The 22,132-nt window shown below is 43.7% G+C and overlaps 1 protein-coding gene across 3 annotated transcripts in view; it reads right to left on the reverse strand.

Moving 5' to 3' along the window:
* Positions 1 to 22,132, reverse strand: part of MAPKBP1 (mitogen-activated protein kinase binding protein 1) — a 96,773-nt gene that overhangs the window by 65,271 nt on the left and 9,370 nt on the right. For all 3 annotated transcript variants that reach the window (XM_053980238.1, XM_053980237.1, XM_053980236.1), the window contains exon 3: positions 2,332 to 2,423. In XM_053980238.1, coding sequence (XP_053836213.1) covers positions 2,332 to 2,423 — 92 coding nt within the window. The remainder of the gene's footprint in view (positions 1 to 2,331; positions 2,424 to 22,132) is intronic.

Genomic DNA, 22,132 nt, shown 5'->3' on the forward strand with positions numbered 1-22,132 from the left:
ACAAAGATAATTAAGAGACTGGAGCATCTCTCTTACGAGGAAAGGCTGAGGAGGCTGGGCCTGCTCAGCCTTGAGAAGAGACAACTGAGAGGGGACCTCATCAGTGTCTACCAATGTCTCAAAAGAGGGTGTCAGAGGATGGAGCCAGGCTCTGTGCAGTGATGTCGAGCAACAGGACAAGAGGCAAAGGGCAGAAACTGATGCACAGAACTTCCACCTGAATATGAGGAAAAGCTTCTTTACTGTGCAGATGACAGTTCAGTTCTTTACTGAACAGGTTGCCCAGAGAGGCTGTGGAGTTACCCCCACTGGAGATATTCAAGAACCATCTGGATGCAATCCTGTGCCATGTGCACTAGGATGACCCTGCTTGAGCAGGGAGGTTGCATCAAATGACCCAGTGTGGTCCCTTCCAGCCCTACCTATTCTGTGAGTCTGTGTAATTCAAACAGAAACAGAAATATACAAAATGAAGCCAGTGTACCAGAAAGGCCAGGATTCTTCCAAATCAAGAGACATTCACTGGAAATCAGAATGGAGAAAAAAAAAAAAAAACAACACAAAGGCAACCAACCAAACTAAAAAAAAAAAAACAAAAAAACCAACAAAACCCAAACTGAACAAGATGATTAGATTGTTAACTTGAGACTGTCTTGACTGCAGCATACCACAACAGTATCAGGCCAGCCATGGCCCAAAAGCAGCAAGTCATACAAGCCTTTAAGCTTTTAGAACACACATCTAGTATATTCCTGCCCAGGCCATGAAATGTTAGCACCAACAAGTAAGGACAGGAATTCCCCTGTAAAGCCCTAAGGAACCACATAACCTTTTAATTAGCCAAAAGAAACCCCAGGTATACTCACACTTTATTAAATCAATGTCAGGCATGCTCATCAAAGGACATTGCTATTAACAAAACTAACCTACCTTCAGCTATGCAAGAGCCCAAAATACCCATTTAGTGCACTCATTTTCTTCTCTCTCTCTTTGCTGACCTCAAGTGTCAACATATTCAGTGTCAGAAAAGATACACAGGAAGATGCAAAACACACCAGAATATATTTGCCTGGCTCCAAAGAGTTCAAGCATAACAGATGCTGTTGAACACTGATGTGGACCTCAAATTGTCTGCAGATTAACAGACTGTCCACTGACAGAAAAAGAGGCAATAGGCAGAAATTAAAACATATTATACTCCATTTGAACACAAAGGAAAATACATTTTAAAAAAACCTTTTTTTTTTTTTTATTTTGTTTGTATTACTTTGAGAGTAGTCAAACACTGGAACATGGTGCTCAGAGATGGTGGCATCTCCATCTCTGGAGATATTCAAAAGCTGTCTGGCCATAGTCCTGGGCAATCTGCTAGAGGTGACCCTGATTGAGCATGAGGGTTAACTAGATGATCTCAAGAGGCTCCCCCAGCCACAGCAATGCTGTGATTTGGTGAACTAGGATATCACCAGGTCACGCAAAAATTTCTGGCCAGTTTCACTGACTCCATCTCTCATTTTAGCCACAAACACAGAATCTTTAAATGCTGCTAGCACACTTACGGTACCCTTGAAAACATAATTTATAACTGATATGGAAGATCTTGTCTTCTAATTCCAGGTTTCATGTCTTAAGAGTGCAATATGCACTTGGAGATAATGCCCTTTGACTTCTCTTTTAGCTTGCTGACCAGCAGAACAAGCTCAAAGGAGAGACAAACTCGTATTGATTCCTGCATCGCAGCAGACCTCTCCAGCCCTCACCCATGTCCCTGTAGGTAGCTCTTTTGCTTTCCACCAAAGTCTCCTTCTGGATACCTCTATTTGAACTTAGACCACAACTGAAAGATGTGTTCCACTCCAAAGAACCCACATATAAGCAGGTTCAGGCTGTAAGCCTGAATCTTTTCTCACATTTGGCTGAGGAACACAGCAAGTCATAAACTGCAGGGCATCTACAAGAAGGCTTCTGTCAATTCATTGAAAGAATCATCTGCTCCATTAGGTATTTATTGGATTGAGAATCACACTGAGTTATGCCTATGTTCATTGCACTACAGAACACAGTGAAAAGTCCACAAAATGTATTTAACTCTCATCTTAGAGCAAGAAAAATGAGAGGAATTCCATTAAAAGAGATCTCACTAAAATTTGTTAATGCAACCCTTCTCCCTTGCCAATTACACTAACAGTGCTGAGTCTCATCCTTCTCTGGTATTTAAAGAGCAGTAAATAGGCTTCCTATAGAAGATGATAGTGGAAACACCCTGAATCTTTATGTTAATGCATCAGTCATGGTTTATTTTAGCTTTGAGGAATGTGGTTAGTGACTCACCCTGCTGGATAAGCAACGAGGCCAGTTCTGGGGTCGCAGGCTAATCCTCTGCCTCCTGATACAGTTATGCCCAACACCTTCTCCAAAGTCACCTAGTGCATACAAGAAAGAAAACAGGAAGTACCATGAAATGTGAGTGCAGATCAAATAGACCCATAACACAGATGCTGATGTTCTGGTTCCTAGAAATCCACTGAGAAGCACCAGGTACAAAAGTAACCCCATTCAACTTTCAGTATAGGCATAGGAAAATATTGCTGGGGCACAGAGAAGGAGTTAGGAACCCACTTATTACTTTCTCTATGCCAGAGCGTTGCAAGCAGCAGATAGTACTGGTGAAAAGCTGGGATGCACATTCATCAGCCACCGATTCCCGTCCTTCCAATAAGAGCAACATACCACTGTCTCTAGAGCTTGGCTCTTTCCTGAAAACAGTTTCCAGGTTGACACATTCTCTTTGTTGCCTCCATCCAGTAGTAAGTGGTTCAGCCTGGTTTCAGCCACGTATTCCTAGGACCTGAATAGTCCCTTTTTCCTCCAGTACTGGAGGTGGAAATCACAACTAGTGGTCGAGGCATCCCTTGCCAGGAGTGGTGAGACAGAACACCATAAACATTCACAAGCCTGCTGCATACCAATGACCCTTGCAAGAGACTCTTATCTAAATGTCCTCATACTCCCCTCAGGCAAACATCTTCACTATTTTTAGGAAAATAAAAGAAATGCAACTGGGAAGAGCTGCTTGAAAGATATAAAGGCCTCAGTGGTAATAAGCTGATAAAAGAAGGGAAAAAAAAAAAAAAAAAAAAAAACCAAACAAAATGGGAAGGACGGGTGACAAATGGACATGACACAATGTTTCAGGGAGCACTCCCTGGCAGAGAAGGCCAGGGAGGATTCAGCGATTACCCCAAAGCAAAAGGCTGCAGTGGGATTACACTGCACAAAATCTGGTTTGTGGCATGAAGGACTCAACCTCTGAGCACAAAGCAGTTTTCAACCCTGGGGTTATTTTGACCGACACAAAATTATTCTCTTTCCTTTACATTTGCACAGCTTCATTTTATTTATTATATATTTGATGCATACATTCCTCCTCAGCATTGCTGTCTGTGCCAAACTCAAGGATTTTACTGGGTCACAGTCTTCTGTTTTTAATTATCATCATCTAAGTTATATTTGGTTAAGGCCTTAGGGGCATGGACACAGCATCAGAAGTTACTATTGTAATAATTACTACTGACTTTAATAGCTGCCCTGAAGACGAACATCTTGCATTTATACCGAGGTGGAGCACAAAAGGCAGGGGCGGGGCAGGTTTCCCACGCCACCCTGACCACACACCTTACCAGACCTGAGGAGTTTGACTGCAGGGTGAGACATAAGGTCTCACTGAGCTCAAGGCACAGGTTACTAGGTAAGGGGCCAGAAATAACCCCACACAGAGAACCACCTTGATTCAGCAGGTAAAACAGGGCTGAGGTGACATGGCTTAACATGAGCCATCCATACTTTCAGTTATTTCAAATTTGGCCTGCCTTCAAACAGTGACATGGAAAGTGGAAGATTTCATATTCTAATCTCTGGAACAACTTGGTCTTTTTTTCCCCTCTTATTAATAATATACCCCAGGTACTTTAAGACATTATGAGAAACCACCAAATTCTCCCCTTCCCTTGCAAACTGAGAATCTCTGAAAACATGGCTTTTACAAAACTCCACTGGATTTTTGTTAAGAAAGAACATGCAATTAAAAATGCAGTTACAAATCCACTGATAAAGAAAGGAACTAGTCTTGTTTCAACTTCATATTGGAACAAGGTTGGGGAGAGGAGTGGGAAAGGCCAGGGGGATACCTACTCTTCCAGACTTGTTAACAATACTTCAAAAAACATCTTTTTAAAGCAGCTCAAAATCATGCAGAAAGAACTCAATGCTTCTGCTGCTGAGATTCTGGCTCTGGCTAATATCAGCAGTTCCCAAACTAGGAGAGGTTTAAATTCCTACAGAAAATGCATTCTTGACAGTGAAGGAGGAAGTGGAAGAGACATGTGCCATTCAAGTAGTTCCATCTAGGTAAGGCACCAATTACTTGATGCCGTCAGCAAACATCAGTTTAGCAATGCTGTGATTACACTGCTCAGTGCAGGCTTTAGTTCAGTCTGGGTGTAATTGCCACTGTCCTAAAAGGCACTGCTTGACCTTGGCTATGCAGATATCCAGCAACAATTCAGCAACCTACTTTCACCAACAGGTACGTTTTTGCTCTGCAAGGACATTTACTGAGCCCTTCAGTGTGCAGTCTTACACCACAGCTGAGCTGATCTTACAGCGGCCTGTCTTGGAGGGGACAGTTCCTTCCTCCCTCATCCTACTCAGCCCAGTGATACCCCCCTCCATTTCCCTCACTCCAGACATGTCCAGAAGGCCAAACCAGCAGAAAATCATGCTCTACTTGTAATTTTCTGCTTGTTTCCTGTTTGCCAGCCTTGAGAAAACCACAGAAAGACCAAATTCACGGGGAATTTGGGAAAAAAAAAACCCAAGCATACCCTTTCCCTGCAACTAGATCAATCTAGGTGCACATCCAAAGCCCAATTTGAACCCTCTAAGGCTTTAAGAAGAGAAACCAAACAGGAGCACTATCTGACTTGTCTTGACACCCTCAGCTCACCAATACCAAAATATTACCCTTACTCCAGTCTCCTCTCTCACTCTAAAGTCAGTGGAGGTCCTCTGCTGCTTTGCCAAGAGATTTTTTGTGGTAATGCTAGGATGTGGAAAGTCTACCTTTCTCCTATGGTCAGCATACAGCTTGACATACAAGGAGAAGCTCAGTCCTCCTGTCTAATTATTTTACTGCCAATGAGTATCTTCTGGCCTCCAACAGACCATCTGTTCCTTTAGAAAAACATAACTGTCACGGCCATACCTCTGATATTGACAGAGCAAGTGCCACAGAAACAGATAACTGTTTCTAGACTAAAGATTCATAACTGGATTTCTAAAAAAGGCTTCGCCTCTTTTGCTCCCAGTCTTAACTTCAAAAGTTTTCTGGTGTAAAGAACTTGAAAGGCAACCCCACAAAGCCTATCCAAAGGCAGCACATCCACTTGATAATACTCAAGTATTAAAACCAACTTGTATCAAAAAGGAGTGCCTATAAATTTAAAATGTGATCTTATGAGACTTGTGAGCTCCACCTCCACCAAGCTGCCCACAATACACCACAGCTTTTCCCCCATGATCAGCTTCCAGACTAGGTGACACAGGAGAAAGAGATAGTTACTTTGTCACAAAACTTGAGAATGAAAAACATTTCAGAGAGAAAAAACAATAGGTAACAACACAGTATGAGCTGGATTCTTCTCAATTTGCCAGCTAAAACAAATGAATTCTTAATGTGGATAATAAGGACCAAAACACATCAACCTTAACTTCCTAATCTGGAATTAAGATTTGTCAGCAAAGGGCAGATCAGTCGATACAGGTCTGCCATTATCCCACCCCTGAAGTTACCAGTTCCTCCTGTGGTAAGGGCAGTTACAGTCCTACACAGCCATAAACACTGCCATTCATACAAGTCTCCCAAGTAGTACTTCAGCACATCCCAGTCAGAAATACATTATTTTGCACACCTTCCCAAGTCTGATCTGAGCTAACCACAGGACCTGGAGAGTTCCCCTGCAGATCTAAGACACTGTTCATTACCAGTGGTTCCTGTGTTTGCCCAGTTTGCATCCTACAGTTGTCGGACATGTCACTGCTTGCTCAGGCCATCACAGGCAACTAATGGGCCACCTCAACACCCTCAACCAAACCTGGAAACAACTGCATGATTAAACCTATAATTTGTACTTAAATTAGAGGCAGGAGAGGAGGCTGACAAGCTGCATTTGTTACTTCATCTTGAGGCTTCTATTAATAGCTTTTGGCACTTTCAGTCAAGGTTCTCTATGCAACTTGCGAGAGTTGTTGAATTGATCCACACACAAAACACTTCTGCAGCTCATTTTGCACTGCCACATTGCTATCTGAAACCATCCCATCTCCATTCCCTTAAGGTCAACTTTTACTCAAATTTCGATGCTCAGTATACACTCTTAGGCACCAAAACCTGTGCAGCTAACACCTGTCTTGCAAAATCTGATATTCAGCCATTTTACAGGCTTAAATCTAAATTTGGTTGCTTGGAATGGCACAAATGTGTGTAAAGAAATTTTTGTGCCTAAGCAGATCCCTTATCCTGTTCCTTCCACATCAAATCCCAACACCATCAGATAGGTAGGACCAAACCAGCAGAGTCCTGAATTGCAGGACTCAAGGTACCAACAGGTATTCACAGCAGCTGGGCCTTCCCAGTAAGAAGGGTCTCAATGCAACCCAAACCCACCTGGAAGTCAAAGGGCATATCTGACAGCAGCCCTTGCTTCCATCAGGCACATCCCACACAGCACTCAGAGCAAGACCATGCTTGGGGAAAGAAACCATGTCATCCCTGCCTTCCTGCTGAGGTGCAGATATTCATTCCAGAAAGACTGATCTGAACAGCCCCAGCCAGCCTCGTCTGGCTTTTCAGAAAACTCGATGTCTGACCAGCTGCACCCAGGTCTCAGAGTGAGTTTTGTACTTGCGTGAGCTCTTTCTGTTGCTTTGAGGAAGTTATCACAAACAATTGTTTCCATATGCTATAAGGACAACACAGAAATCCTTGAAGGATCAGCCCAACTTAACCCCCACCCACAAACACTTTCCTCTTTCCCATCACTTGCATTCCTTTGGGACCATCTACACTTGCAAAGCCACACGGGAGTACAGGAGACAAACACTGTTGCCTGCACATCCAGCCAGTACTCTGTTAGAAAGAAGTAGTAAACACACCCAGAACAGCAATAATTTCCACCAGAATGGGTGCCAAAAGGGACAATCTTGTCACACTGACAGTCCTGCCTGACCTGTCACAGGCACTCTGCCTACAGCTGCACTGTTTCACTACTGAACCCCTGCTGCTAGGTAAGAGCTCCTGCATCTGTGCCTGTTTGCACACTAGCAAATTTCTGTGGTCTGCCTTCATCTTAAAGCAAAGAGAGAAAGAGACATTTTCAAGAGAAAGCCATCTTTAGGCTTTAGGTCACCAGGCATCCCTCAGAGTTTTGACTGTAGGCTGAATGATAGCCTGCTGCCACTCACCCCACCATTCTCCCCAGGCCAGCAAAAGACTATGTAGGAGTTCAATAGTATTTCAGCTCCTCATCCTCACACTCATATGCTAAAGAAATTAGAGTTTTCTGACTTGATTATCTCACCTCCTGCCTTCTTATGCTATCTTCATTCTCTTTTGGGCCCAAAATCTCATTGTTCACTACAAGCACAATTTATTTAAGCATGGAAATAAAAAAAGCAAAGCATTTGAAAGGATCAGTGCTCAAAATTACAACTAAAGAGAGAAAACTGCTGTTACTGTACAGGGCTGCCCACACACTCTAGTACCTACAGCATTAGGCAGGAAGCTACAGCCCAAGAAAACCATGTCCAGCAAGCAGATATGCCTGTTCCAGACTTCACAAGATTGGCCACCTTGGATCAGAGACCAATATCTAGCCCTGGTTTCTTTTTCCATTTGCGGTCAAAAGCAAAGGAGGAAAGTCAGAAAGAATGGTATAAAGAAATGTATGGATAAATGTTAAGATCAAGGAAAACAAATTTGATTCTTTCTCACCTCCTGTCAGTCTTCCAGTCTCAAAATAGATATTCTCCATTTTTAACTTATTTCAGTAAAATTCTCCACCATGAGCTTATCCACTCTGTCTATAAAAGCTTAGCATTCACCACATCTTTTGGCAAGGAACTCCACCGGTCTTGTATATTGCAAGATGAACCATCTTTCATTATTTGTTTTAAACCTCACTTCTAATAGTTTCATTTGACATGCCTCAATCTTTGTATGGGAAGAGACAGTGAACAGTCAGTCCCTACCCACCACCTTTAGGTGGTTCATGATTTTGTAAGGAACTATACTATCACCTCAAGTCATCTGCGTTCCAAGTATAAGAGTCTTCTTGAAGTCACTTTATGGCTCTCCTGAAAGCCATTTCATATCCTTTATCAGGTCTTCTGTGAAGCTTCTTCCATGTCCCCTTCATTGTTCCTGAGATGAAGGGGAAACACCAAGACCACATGCAGCTTTCCAGGCATGGCCACAACAAGTGTTTACAGGATAATACAAATGTTTTGTTTTCCATTTTCTCCCATTAATACCTTATTCTCAATCTGCCTTTCTGAAATCTAAGATCATTTACAGAGAGCAACAAAGAGGTCACCCTACTCAAAAAAGTCAGAGATAAGACCTGCTGCTGCTTTGCATTTGGAAATGTATCCCTCATTCTGTCCTGTCTGCTCCCCTATGGAATGGGAACTCCTATTCTTGAATTAATCATTTGATTTCAACCTGCCCCTTTCTCTCCATGCTGATGTGAGCATTTATGATCAAGAGCACCCTCAGAGAGAGTTCTTGCAGCACAGCTATTCCAATCCACTCCAGAATGGCTACTTCAGTAAATGTCCGCAAGCAGACAAGTTCTATTTTAAAAGCCTTCCCATGGGCCTATGTATAACACAGTTAACATTCAAACCCATTTAATTAAGTGGCGGCATCGAGTCAGCATGACAAGACAATATCCATCAGAGTTCTTCTACTGTCCACTCTGCAATGTGCCTGCCCTCATCCCTCTCTCCTGCTTGAAAATAAGCATATGAATAATGCATGTGCAAAGGCACGTACTCCTGAAAAAGCAAAGGACACAGAAATCCCTGAGATACATGAGCCAGGAGGGTTACTTCCAAAAGCCTTCCCCAGCACATCAAGTAATGAGTTGTAACTAAGTAACAATATTGCAGGGGTAAGGGAAGGGAGGGGAGTGGCTATATAATTATCTGTTCTTTTGCCTGAAAAAAAAAAAAAAGCCTTTACTGATCAACTTGAGACCCCAATTCTCTTTGGTCCAATACACTGACACAGGGAGCTCCAACATCAGGCCTGAGTTTCACAACAGCACCGCAGTTTGTGTGTCTGTCTCTCTACATTCTGCTCCCAGAGTTTTCAGCACCTCTGCATGCACTCCAACGTGTTTTCCATGCTGCTACGCAGCAAAGTCGTATCAATGCGCTCTGGCATCCAATACGTGAAAATGCTGAAAATGTAGCTGTACATTGTCAGCGTCAGCATTTAAGAAATAGCTGTCTATCTTATATAAGTGAAATTCGATACAGAGAGCCAAATCTCACAGCTGGCCCTGTTTGTACATCTCTGCTGCTGCCTCCGAGGCCCACCGCAGAAAAGCACGTCCAACCTCCAGGGAGCAGTGCACACGTTGTAGGCACTAATCCATCGTCTGAACACACTGTCTGATGTCCTGTTACTGCTGCAGAAAAACAAAGGCTTGAAGTTTTACATTTAGTTCTGCTGAGCTTCGCTTGGCACATAAAACACAGAGCACTAATTACAGCATACTGTTCTACTTAAGGGGCTGTCAGCATTTCCACTGCAAAGCCTTCATTTCAGGGCTTTATAACACAGATGTGAAATATTCATTTTGCACTTCAGCTTAACATGTAAAGGTCTGGCTTTGGACCAGGTTCCCCTGCCTGATTTTTTTTTTTTTTTTTTGTGAGGGGAGGGGAAGTTAGGGCTTTTATTGTTGGTCTGGCAGGGGAAGGCTGAAAATAGGTGGATGGAATTAATTGCAGGAGGTGTTTGACTTACAAAAGCACACAAACAACAAAACCACTCAGCTCCAGAGTTGGTTTCTGCCCCTCACCTACCCAATGTGTTCCCCTGCTTTTGTATATTCATACAGAAGATGCACTTTTAAGTTTCGTTTACATATATGTATTTTATATGTTTCAAAGAGGTTTTTCTATACTCTTCTCCAGCCAGTCTTTCTTCCCTCAGCAAACAGTGCTAGGAAAGAGTAATGTCTTGACAAGCCTAGAGACTGAAAATATTCCACCTACAAAAGGCTACAGTAGCAAGCCAAGCTCTAACACATCACCCATTCAGGAGGTCTCTGGCTGACAGAGCAGTCTCCATTTCTCTCGCTGCAAGCCCCCTAAGCCTTGCCCACAGCCACCATTGCATACCCACACCAACTGCCCAATTGACCCTCCAGGAACTACTGCAAAACCATGAAACTGGTTTCATGCAATCCACTACACAGATATGTTCTGATATTGAAGGTGTGTCCAGCCAGTGCCCAGTATAAAGCAGTATTCATGGGAAAAAGGATTAAGCTATGAGCAAGCCCTCACAATTAACCAATTAAAAAAAATAAAGTGAAAGAGGGAAAAAAAAAAAAAAAACCCAAAACCACAAAGCAAAACAAAACAGAAAAACACCTGACCAGACCATCACAGTATGACACAAGCAGTTGCCAACTTGATGCAATTTGATTTCAAGATAACCACTTTAAGAACATCAGGGAACAATCTCCCACAACACAAGTTATGAATGGCACTCCTTGGCACAAGAGTGGCAAGAGTAGGAATTGACTTGCTGAAAGGTTTTGAATCACTGAGTTATGGGAAACATTACCTTACATTTGTAAACCTGCATAAAAGCAGAGATGGCATGGGGGGTATTCCAATGGAAGTGCTGAGCCTCAGCTGTAATGGCTCTGCCAGGTGTGTTGCACAGGGGTTGCAACTGGGGTGTGCACACATTTATTAAAAATTATCCAGACATTTGGACAAACAGAACAAATCCGGGATGAAGGTGGGAGAAATGGAACACAAGCAACCCGGGGTCCCCACAGGCTGTCTTTCCATAGTGTGTGTGCATTTGTCCATCTCTCCACAGAGTCTCTCTTGCCTGCTCTCCCTTCCTGGCCTCCTCATCGTGCTGGCCGCCTTCAGTCCAATTCCAGCTGTCAGGGCTGCATTCCTGACCCCTCAGCCCCAGCTGTCAGGGGCTACGTGCTGAATCTGCACTCTGCCTTCTTCTTCATGCACCTGAAGAAAGGCAGTCCCAGGCAGGCCATAAATACCATTGCACAGCCCCGGGGGGTGGGTGGGAGGCTATTAAAAGCACCTCTACCAGCAACCATAGTGAGGGAACTTAGAACTGGCAGCAGAACACACCTGCAAGTGTTCCTGCAGCCTGCAAACAGGACATGTAGAGGATTAATTTCCTACCAGCTTCAACAGCACAACCAAGCCATCATTCAATGATCTTCTGTTTCTTCATTTAACAACAGCCTGGACTACCAATTTTCTCTTCCCCACTCTCACACTAAGTTCAATTTCTTCCTAAATACTGCAGGGAGGAGGAGAGGTCCATGTAACCTTAACAACTCCAGCCAAAGGCATGACAAGCAGCAGTTTCTCCTCCTTCTACCATTCAGTCATCATTTGCACTCTAAAAGCAACAGCAATTCAGACTTTAATGAGATTTCACAAAACTTTCAGAAAAACTGAGCTTCAGAGATACAAGTGTGGTGAAGGGACAGAGAAAAAGAGTGTGTAAGTTGTCCACCATTGTCAGTGTTGTCATGATGCTATTTCGCCTTTGATGTGGGAAATTCTTTTTTGTTAATATAAGCAAAGTTTGTGAACACTGAGTGACGAATGCATGAAATGAATGCAAAAAGAAAAAGTGACATAAAACAGGCTACAGGTATTCCTGGTACATAAAGAGTCAATCCTGATTTGTTCCAGACTAAGCATCTGCACATGGAGTCAATCGGACCAGCTCCACAGGCAGTTAAGCCCCATGGAACACAACAGAGACACCTCTGTGTGGGCAGGCTTCAAAGAAACCCTTCCTTAAGCTCTTGGGACCTGGAATTCTGCAGGATCACTCCTTCACAAGAACCAGATTTTTCCACTTTGCAAATGCGCATTACTTTTTCATAAGGAAAGAGAGCAGACAAGATACCAGACTTTATATAGGCTATGCTTTTGCCCTCCTACATATGCAATTTGTCCAGTGATTCTTTTTCTTTGTAATAGAAGATGAAGCCAATTCACTTTTCCCTGCATCAAGAACTACCTGTACAAATGCAAACTTGCAACACTCCCCTAATCTGTCCCAACACTGGAGATCAGTGGAAGCAACTTCTGACTTTCTGGCAGTCTTACATACTGGTCTCCTCCAAATCCATGCACAGGGGCCTGAATATAGGCAAAGAAAGTGCTTCAGTGAGAAGAAAAAAAAAATCCAATATAGCTCCCTTGGGCAGAGTTTCAGTTACTCATATAAGGGTTTGAAATCAAGCAGGAACAAACGGTTCTCTCAGCATAAGGGTCACTGTTCATCATCATTAATCATCACTTCCCAGATAGGAAAGGCTCCTTCCCCTGTTTTGCCCAGGCTTTAGCACTCACAAAAATCAAGAGACAAGAAAAATGAAAAGAACCAAGTAGGAATGTGGCCATAGGCTGGCAAGGTTGCTCCCTCTGTGGCTCTGCTGAAGTCCCTCCTCTTGTTCCCAACCCTGAGCTGAGCCTGCTCCTAAATGCAAACAGGCAACAGTTAAAAGTCCACAGCTTCCCAGGCATACACTCCAAGGAAACTGTGGCAGCACCACATAATTCTTGACTCTGAAGCAGTCAAACACAGGGGCCGTAACACAGCACTGCTAACACTGATACCGTCACGGCAAGTCGCTCCCTCCTAAATCACCTCCTGCTGAACTCTATAAACAACGCATACGTTCAAGCTAAACTTGGACACAGGGAAGACAGACTGAAAGAGAGGGAGCAGAAAGCCTTCCCCAGAGTCAACCCTGCTGAGGGGAGCCACAGAAGGAAAGCCACATCTCAGCACTTCAAGAAAAGCGTCATGTTACAATCTCCTTTCCCTTAATTTCTTCTCTGGGGCTTATTTTTGGTATAAATGCATCTGTGAACTGTTTGACAAGGCTTGGGGGGCAACTTAGTGGTTCATCTTGAGTCCAAGAGTAGAAATACACAGAGCTATGCAGGATGAAGAAAAGCCTTTTGATCAGCCTGCCTGAGGCAACACACATAATTCATTTGTGATTTCTTTATTCACCCATGACCCCATGCCAAATCAATTAATTTTCGTCCTTCACCAGTGATTTACACAGCCATTCTGCCCTACAAGTCTTCAACTGCCATATCTCATACCTGTCTTACCCACCCCACATTGTCATGAAAGCAACTATGCCTTCTAGAGAAGAGCACAGTAGTAGGAAGTCTTAAAGAGACTGTAAGTAGTGTCTTAAAGAGACTCTCCGTATGTAAAAGCCCCACCTTTTCATGCCCAGATTCCTTACACAGAGCAGGAATCTCAGAGCTCACCTCTCCTGTCACCTGAAGGATCTTGCCTGTAACTCCTGAACTGCTCCCAGACAAGACACCTTGTCCTCCTATGCATGCATCTCCCTAAGATTTCAGTGATGTTATGGGGGAAAGCACATACTTGCATCCTAAGGGAATGAGAAAACGGATTTGTTGTAAGCTGATTTAAATGATGGTAAAAAATTACATACCAGCAATTTAAAAGATGCTAAGATGGGAATACATACAACAGGAAGGACAGAGTAAGAGCAAAGCATTTATCACATAGACAACATCCCTATGGAAGGAGGCAGGAGGTAAAGAGAAGAGTATTCCATCTCTCCCTAAACATTGTCTGAACTATTTATTATTTGTTTCACGGTACTTGCAAGAAGTCCCAACAAACACAAAGCCCTCCTGTACTTACAGCAGGCAGCAACATGTACTCTCACACAGCTGGCAATCTACAACCAAGTATAAGAGGACTAGGGGGCAATACCACACAAACACTGAGGTTAAATGTCTTGAACATGCAACAAATTAGCAACAGAACTGGAAATAATCTTATTCCCTCACAAATTTCAGCAGCTATCTACTGCATAGATTATACTGCACCACTGCTGTACCTCTCTCCTGCTTGAGGTCAAGGACAGTATTTTTAAAGAATGCTTAAAAATTAATCAAAAGAAAGCATAAGAGATTTCTCTCTTTTGCCCAAGCCAATCAGTTTGTACAGAAGGTGACATTCAAGTTTCCTGTCTGCCCCCTGACAACACTCACTGCCGAGCTCTAGGCAGTCCCTTCCTGCACTCTGTCCCAAAGAATAAGCTTCTTACAGAATAGACTTTATCAGCATCTTGCCCTTCAGGCATCCTGGAATTAAGCTCTTCACATCTGTCCATCAACATGCATATTGAGCACCCAAGAGATTTGTCCTGTCAACCAGAAAGGAGACCACATCCCCCAGGGGAATCAATACATAGGAACATGGGCCAAAGATTGAGAAAGCAAACCGAAGAGAACAGCACAAGCACTGACTTCCATCATTTCCTCAACAACCCTGTTGCCACTTCCCCTCCTGTTCCAGTACAGGGGAAAGCCCTTCACCTGTAACACAGTGTCCCTGTCACGTGCCCCTGCTGCTCAACCACCAGCACAGACAACTCCAGCAAACCCCTATGGGCTCAGTCAGGTACACACCACTGAGCCATCTTTCTGCTGCAAAGATGCAAAATAGTACTCCAAGAGAAGCAATCATCATCCAACAGTCACAGCAGATGCAGAATTCAGTTTAGTCTTTTCCAAATAGTTCAAATTTCTTACAAGTTTTATGACATAGACCCAGCATCCCTAAGACCTGAATACTCCTACTGTAAGTCAGCAGCAAGAAACACCATCAATCCTCACACTTTTGCACACACACGCACAGGGAACCACCACTAGACAATAAACTACAGAGAGACAAAAGATTATAAAGGTAACTACAAAGCAATCCTAAACAAATTCATTAAGTCATTCATTCAACTTGCTTTCATTCTTCACTTACTATGCCCTTAAATCATTTATTCCTGTGATTTTTCCCAAGCATCTTTCCAGTTTATTTTCCTGAAGGAAACAAAGTCTGTAAACGAGGTGTACAGTAGACCAAGATAAGGTGACATATTTAAGTAGCTGTTAGAGTGACTTAAAAAAAGTGTAGGCTGCCATCTAAGCCCCTTAAAACCCTAAAAGAGGGAGTAGCTCTGGAAAACAATTCTCCTCTAACTTGCACTTAGGTTCAGGAGCATGGGTAACTGGTAGAATTACCAAGTGTGAGAACTGAGGAAGTAAAACCATACTCAGAGGAAACAATTTTTATCCACAGACTTTAAAAAGCCTTGGTTTTGTTACCATGTGGTTTCTGTCACATTTCAAGAAAGCAAACCTTTGCAATAACCACCATTTCTTTACTGCTCTTGTTTTGAAATTCAGAAAGCCCTAGATCCAGGGCAAAACCAACTCTTGTTGCTTCAACACATCACAAAGCACTGCTGTTTTTACATTCTTAGTTCTTAGCAATTGTTGCTGTAAAAAGCAGAATGCAAAAGTAAAGATTATGGAACTCCAGTCTTCAGCAGAGAGGCAACCCTCCCAATTTCCTAATAAATAGCTTTAGGCACATCCACCTACTTAGAAGCATTTAGCAGAATCTGTCTGGATAAGAAATAACTTTGAGTGACACATGTAGTTCAGAAATACCTGAACTAAGTACATTTCTGCAGTTTAAACAAAGGAGATAATAACCAGGCAAACACTTGAAGAGCAAAGCAACACAAGAGAGAACATCCCTGTTGACTGACATTTGTGCTGAACCACCATGCTAACTCTGGTCAAACTGTATTTTTCTCCAGTAAAAAGAGAGCTGTAAAGCTTCTATGCAGCTTGTGTGCACTCCCTGCTGTGGTGCATTGGCAGAGAAGTAGTGGGCAACTGCTGGATACAAGTTTTGTTGTCACCCCTGCACCGGAACGGGCTCCTGCATGAAGCCAGGCTGCAATTCCCATCACCGACCAGAGCAGAGGTGTTGGATGAAACAGAGCTGATGGCCTGTCAGAGTTGAATGAACGCAGCTGATGATTTGGACTCTTAAACAAAAATGCAGAAAGAAATTACTGTAGAATTGTTTGTGGAGCACTGAAACCCCAAAACGTTCCCACATGTACACAGTCTTGTCTGTCTTCTTCTAATTGCATCAGTCTGTTTAAGGAAAGACAATACCTCCACATGCAAACGTTGCTGCAGGTCGATACCTGCAATAGAGCACTCAGGAGACAATACTGTGTTACTGTTTCTGTTTACAAATTGGCTAAAGACAAAAGAAGTACTTAGAGTTTAAAGATGGAATTAACATCATCCACGAGCAAAAACTAAAACTGGCTGCTCAATGCTTATCAGTACTTTCTGCTTTTTCTACAGAGGTCATTTCCTATATTTCCTTTAGGTGAGATACAAATCTATTAGTGACAGGAAGGACCACAGAAGTTGGCACAATCTGCCACAGCAGCCAAGCTGACTGAGCAAATACTTGCACTAAACAATCTCAACAAAGAACCAGAAAGCTACTTTTAAATTGCAAGAGTTATGTTCACATACTCCCCATGGTTCAAAAGATGATAGCAGCATCCCGATGCACCCGTGAAACTGCAGATGATGCCACTTCAAAACACTGCTTCCTACAATGTGTGACATCACGACGATCAAGGCAGCTCCACAAGTATCCAAACTACCTAACAGTTTGAGGAGGAAAACGTCCAACAGTTCAAGCAAACTCAGCAACAGTTCTGGAGTCAGAAAAAACTAAGATTGTCACAGACCAAATTCTGTGGTGTTGGGCCACCAGGTTCCTGCAAACTGAATCCTATGGGACTTCTGCCAGATGTTTCACCACAAGAGAAAACAGCTGAGCAATCTTCAAGCAGGAAGCCAATGCTCCAGACCCAAGCACTTATGCTCTTCCCTGAAGGCATGCCATATGGCATTTTGTTGTTGCTTTCAGCCACCTTCCACAGCCTTTCCCACTGAAGATAGAGTATCTGGAAAGTCTTCTTGAATCAGCTGTAAGGAAGGGAAGCCCTGGGTCTACCACTTTCTTCTATTTATACCAACAACATTACTGCACCAGTTCAAACATATTTTATATATAGCTCTGTGGCTTATTTCCAGGCAGAAGTAACTCAATGCTGGTGTACATATGTTTAGACCACAGCAATTGGAAACAATGTCCCATAAACTCTGTTAACTGCTGATCCACTGAAACCAGAACAGGCTCTACAACAGCAGAAACACAAACCACTATAGGAAAAAAAAATTTAAAAGTTATCCACCCAGAAGATAAATACGCCAGTTGCCACCTGCACAGCACTGACAGACCTCCACTGTAGCCCCAACAGATTTATAGCTGTAAGTTAACAGCCAGCTCTTGTCACATCAAGATACAGTGTCTGACTGCCAAGACACCACATGGAGGTGACCAGGGTGTGGGCCAGCATAAGGCAGACATGCAATACGCAGAGCATCTGCCAGTATCCACTTGCATTTGTAAACTTAAGAGTGGACAAACAGAAGATAGTTAGATATACACAGCTCTATTTGCAAGCCTTCTACTGAAAATACCAGCAGTGTTACCATATTTTAATGAGTCTGACTTGAATCCAGTACCCATAAGCTCACACACTGAAAAGAAACAAGAATGGCAAGGAGCAGCACGCAAAGGGTATTTACCTCAGTACTGGTTGCAGGGGTCTCAGTGACACTTAGACGAGGAAGACACTTGCTAGAAAGCTCGCAGGTTACTGATGCCAGTGCTGAGCCTAGGCTTTGACACGACCTCAGGTGAGCCAAGCTGCAAACAGCAGCCCACATGCAGAAAAGCAAGAGGTGATAATTACCATGCCTTTCACCAGACTGTCCCTCTTACAGGCTTCAAACACAGCTCTGTCAGTCTTCCCAGCACACATAAAAACAACTTTTCATCACATTTTTCTCTGCAATAGCTAAGTACTGGAGGGTGGAGAGGGGGGGACAGATATGCGATTAACATGTTTTTAGAAAAAGCTTGCCTTTCTTTTGCCTGAACCCAATGGGACTGAACTTTAAAGAGGAGGAAAGCATAATCAACACTTCAGAAGTATCTAAAAAGGCACAGCACCTTTGGTTATGGGAAGTGGAAAAGTTAATGACCACCATCTCAGGCCTCTGAAGAGATAGGCGTCTCTTCTCCTGGGGTGTAAATAACCCAGCTTTATCCTGCACAAACCTGTTTGTAACTTTAGGGATGGGACTGCCCTTCCTGAACATGCCAGGTCAGTATCTTGCTTAGATCAGAGGAGGCTCTGTCACTCTCTCAGAGAGCTTCTAGATGGGGAGAAAAGGGGAAACCAATTTCACAAGTACAAAATAAAAATGGAATTTCTCTGGTCAACTGCTTACTTGGAGGATGTGAAACAGGGAAAGAGAAACAGTCTCCATTCCATGTTTCACAGGACTGGTAAGCAGCACGTTCAGGAAATATGGATTATTGGACAAAGTGCAGCTGAGCTGGTCAAAACATGATGAGGACAACTGCATGATATACATATAAGGCATGGACACAGATACAGTTACGTGCATTAAATGAATCATCACACATAGACTCTGATCTTGCAATTGGCCACAGAGACACTTATCTTTACATCCATTGGGTGAAATGAACCACTCATACTACCTCACCACACAAAATTAAGCACATGCTGAAGCACCCACAGGAATGGTGCCAGAGTTTGCATTCAGTTTTCTTTTAAACCTTTCAAGGTCATCACGACTCTAAAAATGCTACAAAGAGTTGTGTAAGACTGTGTACATTACAGCTGTAACATAATACCACTGTCACTTTGTAAGCAGGGGAAAAGAGCAGGCTGTGAGTTACTGTACTAACAGGCACAGTAAGAAAAGTGATGTACACTCAACCAGAACAGAGTATGATCTTCGTATTAAACACACACACACAGAAAAATAATCATACCATGATCCAACCAGGCCTCAGCATTTAAGTACACTCTACAAGGCAAAACCCCTTGCTTGGCAGCTCTGTACAGTACTTTCTGGGGATCTGAGAAAAGCATCCAAATGAAATCACAGTAGAGAGTGGGAGAGCAGGACATGGGACAAAACACTGGCAGCAGACCTGGAAGCAAATTCTTCTTCCAGAGAGATGGCTGCAATGCACAGGCAGCATTCCCTCTGCTGTCCAGAGACAAGACCCTCTCCCCAGCAAGGGAAACCACCCACTTTGACATTCTATGAAGGATTTTGTTTCTAAGCCCTTCTTTCTGTCCTAACTGCTTCTGCAGCTACAGAGATCACTAATGATTTATAGTTCTGCCTTCTCCTCAGTATGAGAGTTCCTCAATTCAACTAATCCCAAATGCTACACAAATATGTTTCAGGCCCCCAACTCCCTCCCCCACAACCCAGGGTAGGAACACCAGCGCATCTATGTCTGGACACTTATAGTACTCTTTACACAGCCTCCTCCTCTCAGCCAGGGCTGCCGGCTAAGGAGGGCCAGGTTGCTCTTCCCAGTACAACAGGCCCTAAGTGCCAGAAAAAACTAGGAGCAGAAAGAAAGATATTATTTTGCTTGCCAACAAACCTTTAGGCAGTAGGTGATGAGCGTTCCCAATTGTTTTAAACCTCTGGAAAATACTGACAGCAAAACTAAATGCCTTATTGCAACAAGCACTCTTATTTTCCCAGGGGAACATCACATGACTGTCCACAGCAAGCAGCATTTCTCAACCCCTGGTAACCTCAAAGGTCCCCAGGTGTCCTGTAGAACACTCATCTTTCACCAAAGAGGCAGATTTTTCCAAACTAATGAGACAATTCAGTTTCCCTGGCAGAAATGCAAAGCCAGAAGCTGCCCAGTGCACCATATCCCCTGCCATGGAGGGCAGTGTTACTACCCACAGCAACCTGGTGGCTTTTCCCAACCTTGCTGGTCAGCCTAGAACTTTGGTCACCAGAGTTCCACTATGGTGGAACAACACAGACTCCAAGTATATTATAGAGGGTTATTTTATTATAGACTGGGAGCTTGGCTGTCTCCTTTTCCCAAACATATGTTTAAACTAAGCTTTGCAGGCTTCCCAAGGGCCACAGGCCCCAGGCAGTGCAGGGCCCTCCCCAGGCACTGGATACCCACAGAGCCATAGGCAGGGTCACAGTGTCCCTTCCCAAGCACACCACAGCATGTCCACAGCCACGGGAGGCTGAAGGACCTGGAAGAAGCCAGGGCAGAAGCCGTGAAGTTGCTAGCAGGCAGGCAGACCAGACCATGCAATTGTGGCCTGGGTGCTGTGCTGGCTCTCACCCTGGCTGCAGCAGGGCTGTAGAAATTCATTAATCAGCCCCCTGGCCATTTTATTAACAGCCGTGTTTACACACTGACACTCCTGGGCAGAGAGATTCATTCCAAGGGCCTGGAGCAGCTTCGACACACAGCAGAGATAGTCCAGGCACTGCACCTTCTCCCCCAGCACCACACTCATTTTTCCACTGATGGCTCCATCAGAAAAGTATTTTTTGCAGGTCTCAGACACCAAATAGCTTATTTGCAGCCTGCTATAGAAAATGGGCCAAGAACTTCACAAAGCAAGTGCCCATAAGCCACTCACCACAACGGTGATGCAGGAGACCTGTTCTTTCAGAAGTTACAGCCAAAGCAGGCAGTGGCAAGGAAGCTGAAGAAAGCTGCCTCTCACCCAGAGCACCTCATCCTCATCCTCCCCCAGCACCAGTTATTCACGCTGCTGATTGCGTGTTAATACATCTCAACAGCTTAGCTCAGGAAGCCTGCAGAGACAGGCAGCACAAACCATGGATTATCAGGGAGGAAGATTATCCTCCCAGTGCAGAGGACAGTAGAATTCCAATTCCAGCCTCAAAAGCCGCTCAGGCTTCTAGAAACAGCTACGTTCATTGAGGCCTACCACAGACTCAGAAATATTTGTTCATGCATTTCATCAAGAACACTTTATGTCATCTTGTATCCATTCCACTCAAACACCACTCCCATAGCAGAGTTTGGGGCACACACTGGGCAAACACTCTCCTGCCAGCCCTCATAGTTTGGAAACAGAACCATATCTAAAGCCTATCTGGCCATGATTCAGTCCAAGAAAAGTAGATGAGTTGAGACAAGATGGGCTTAAGCAAAAAACGCGGATCCCAAATTTGTCAGTTCCACTTTACAGTCAGCAATGCTTTTGGACCCAGCTGCTCGAGAAGGATGATACCCCAAAGCAGGTTTGAAACAACTGTGCTCAAAACCACTGTATCTAGTTCAACACTGGGAGATAAGACCAACACAAGGAGTTATGCAGCTGTTTTAAAGCCCTGGACACTGGGACGCTTTGCAGACAGTGGAAGAGTATCCCTGTCTGTTTTACACTGAGAGAAAGAGGCTCAGAGACAGTCTGAAGTGCAGAGCACAGAATCTAAAAACTTTAACATCATTTAAAAAGAAAATTACACAGCTCTATTTCAAGGTTCACTCTAACTTTACAGAATTCAGCAGCACCGAAGCACTGATTAAGAGCATGAAAAACATCACTCTTAGCCCACACAAAGCTCTTGCAGAAAAGACTAGTATTGATGAAACATAACTGGCAGAAGTCAGTCATTTCACTGATATAGCCTGTTTCTCTGTGGGACAGGATCATTCAATAGACCCTTTTGATACTCTGTTTTGATTAAGACAGCTTGGTTTTGAATCTCAGCTTGCTAATTCTTTGTAGCACAGGTAAGTGCTTAGCCAAGTACATCCTGACACTCATGCCCCCTCAGGATACCTCTGACACCATCCCTATCCCCTCATGGTTCTAGTCACACCATGGCACAGAGCGCAGCAAGTTCTGAACACCAAGACCTGCCACCAAATAAGGAGGTGCCACCAAATAAGGAGGCAGGTCTCACAGACACTTCT

Source organism: Vidua macroura, chromosome 6, assembly GCF_024509145.1.
Source record: "Vidua macroura isolate BioBank_ID:100142 chromosome 6, ASM2450914v1, whole genome shotgun sequence".
Classification (NCBI taxonomy): Eukaryota; Metazoa; Chordata; class Aves; order Passeriformes; family Viduidae; genus Vidua; species Vidua macroura.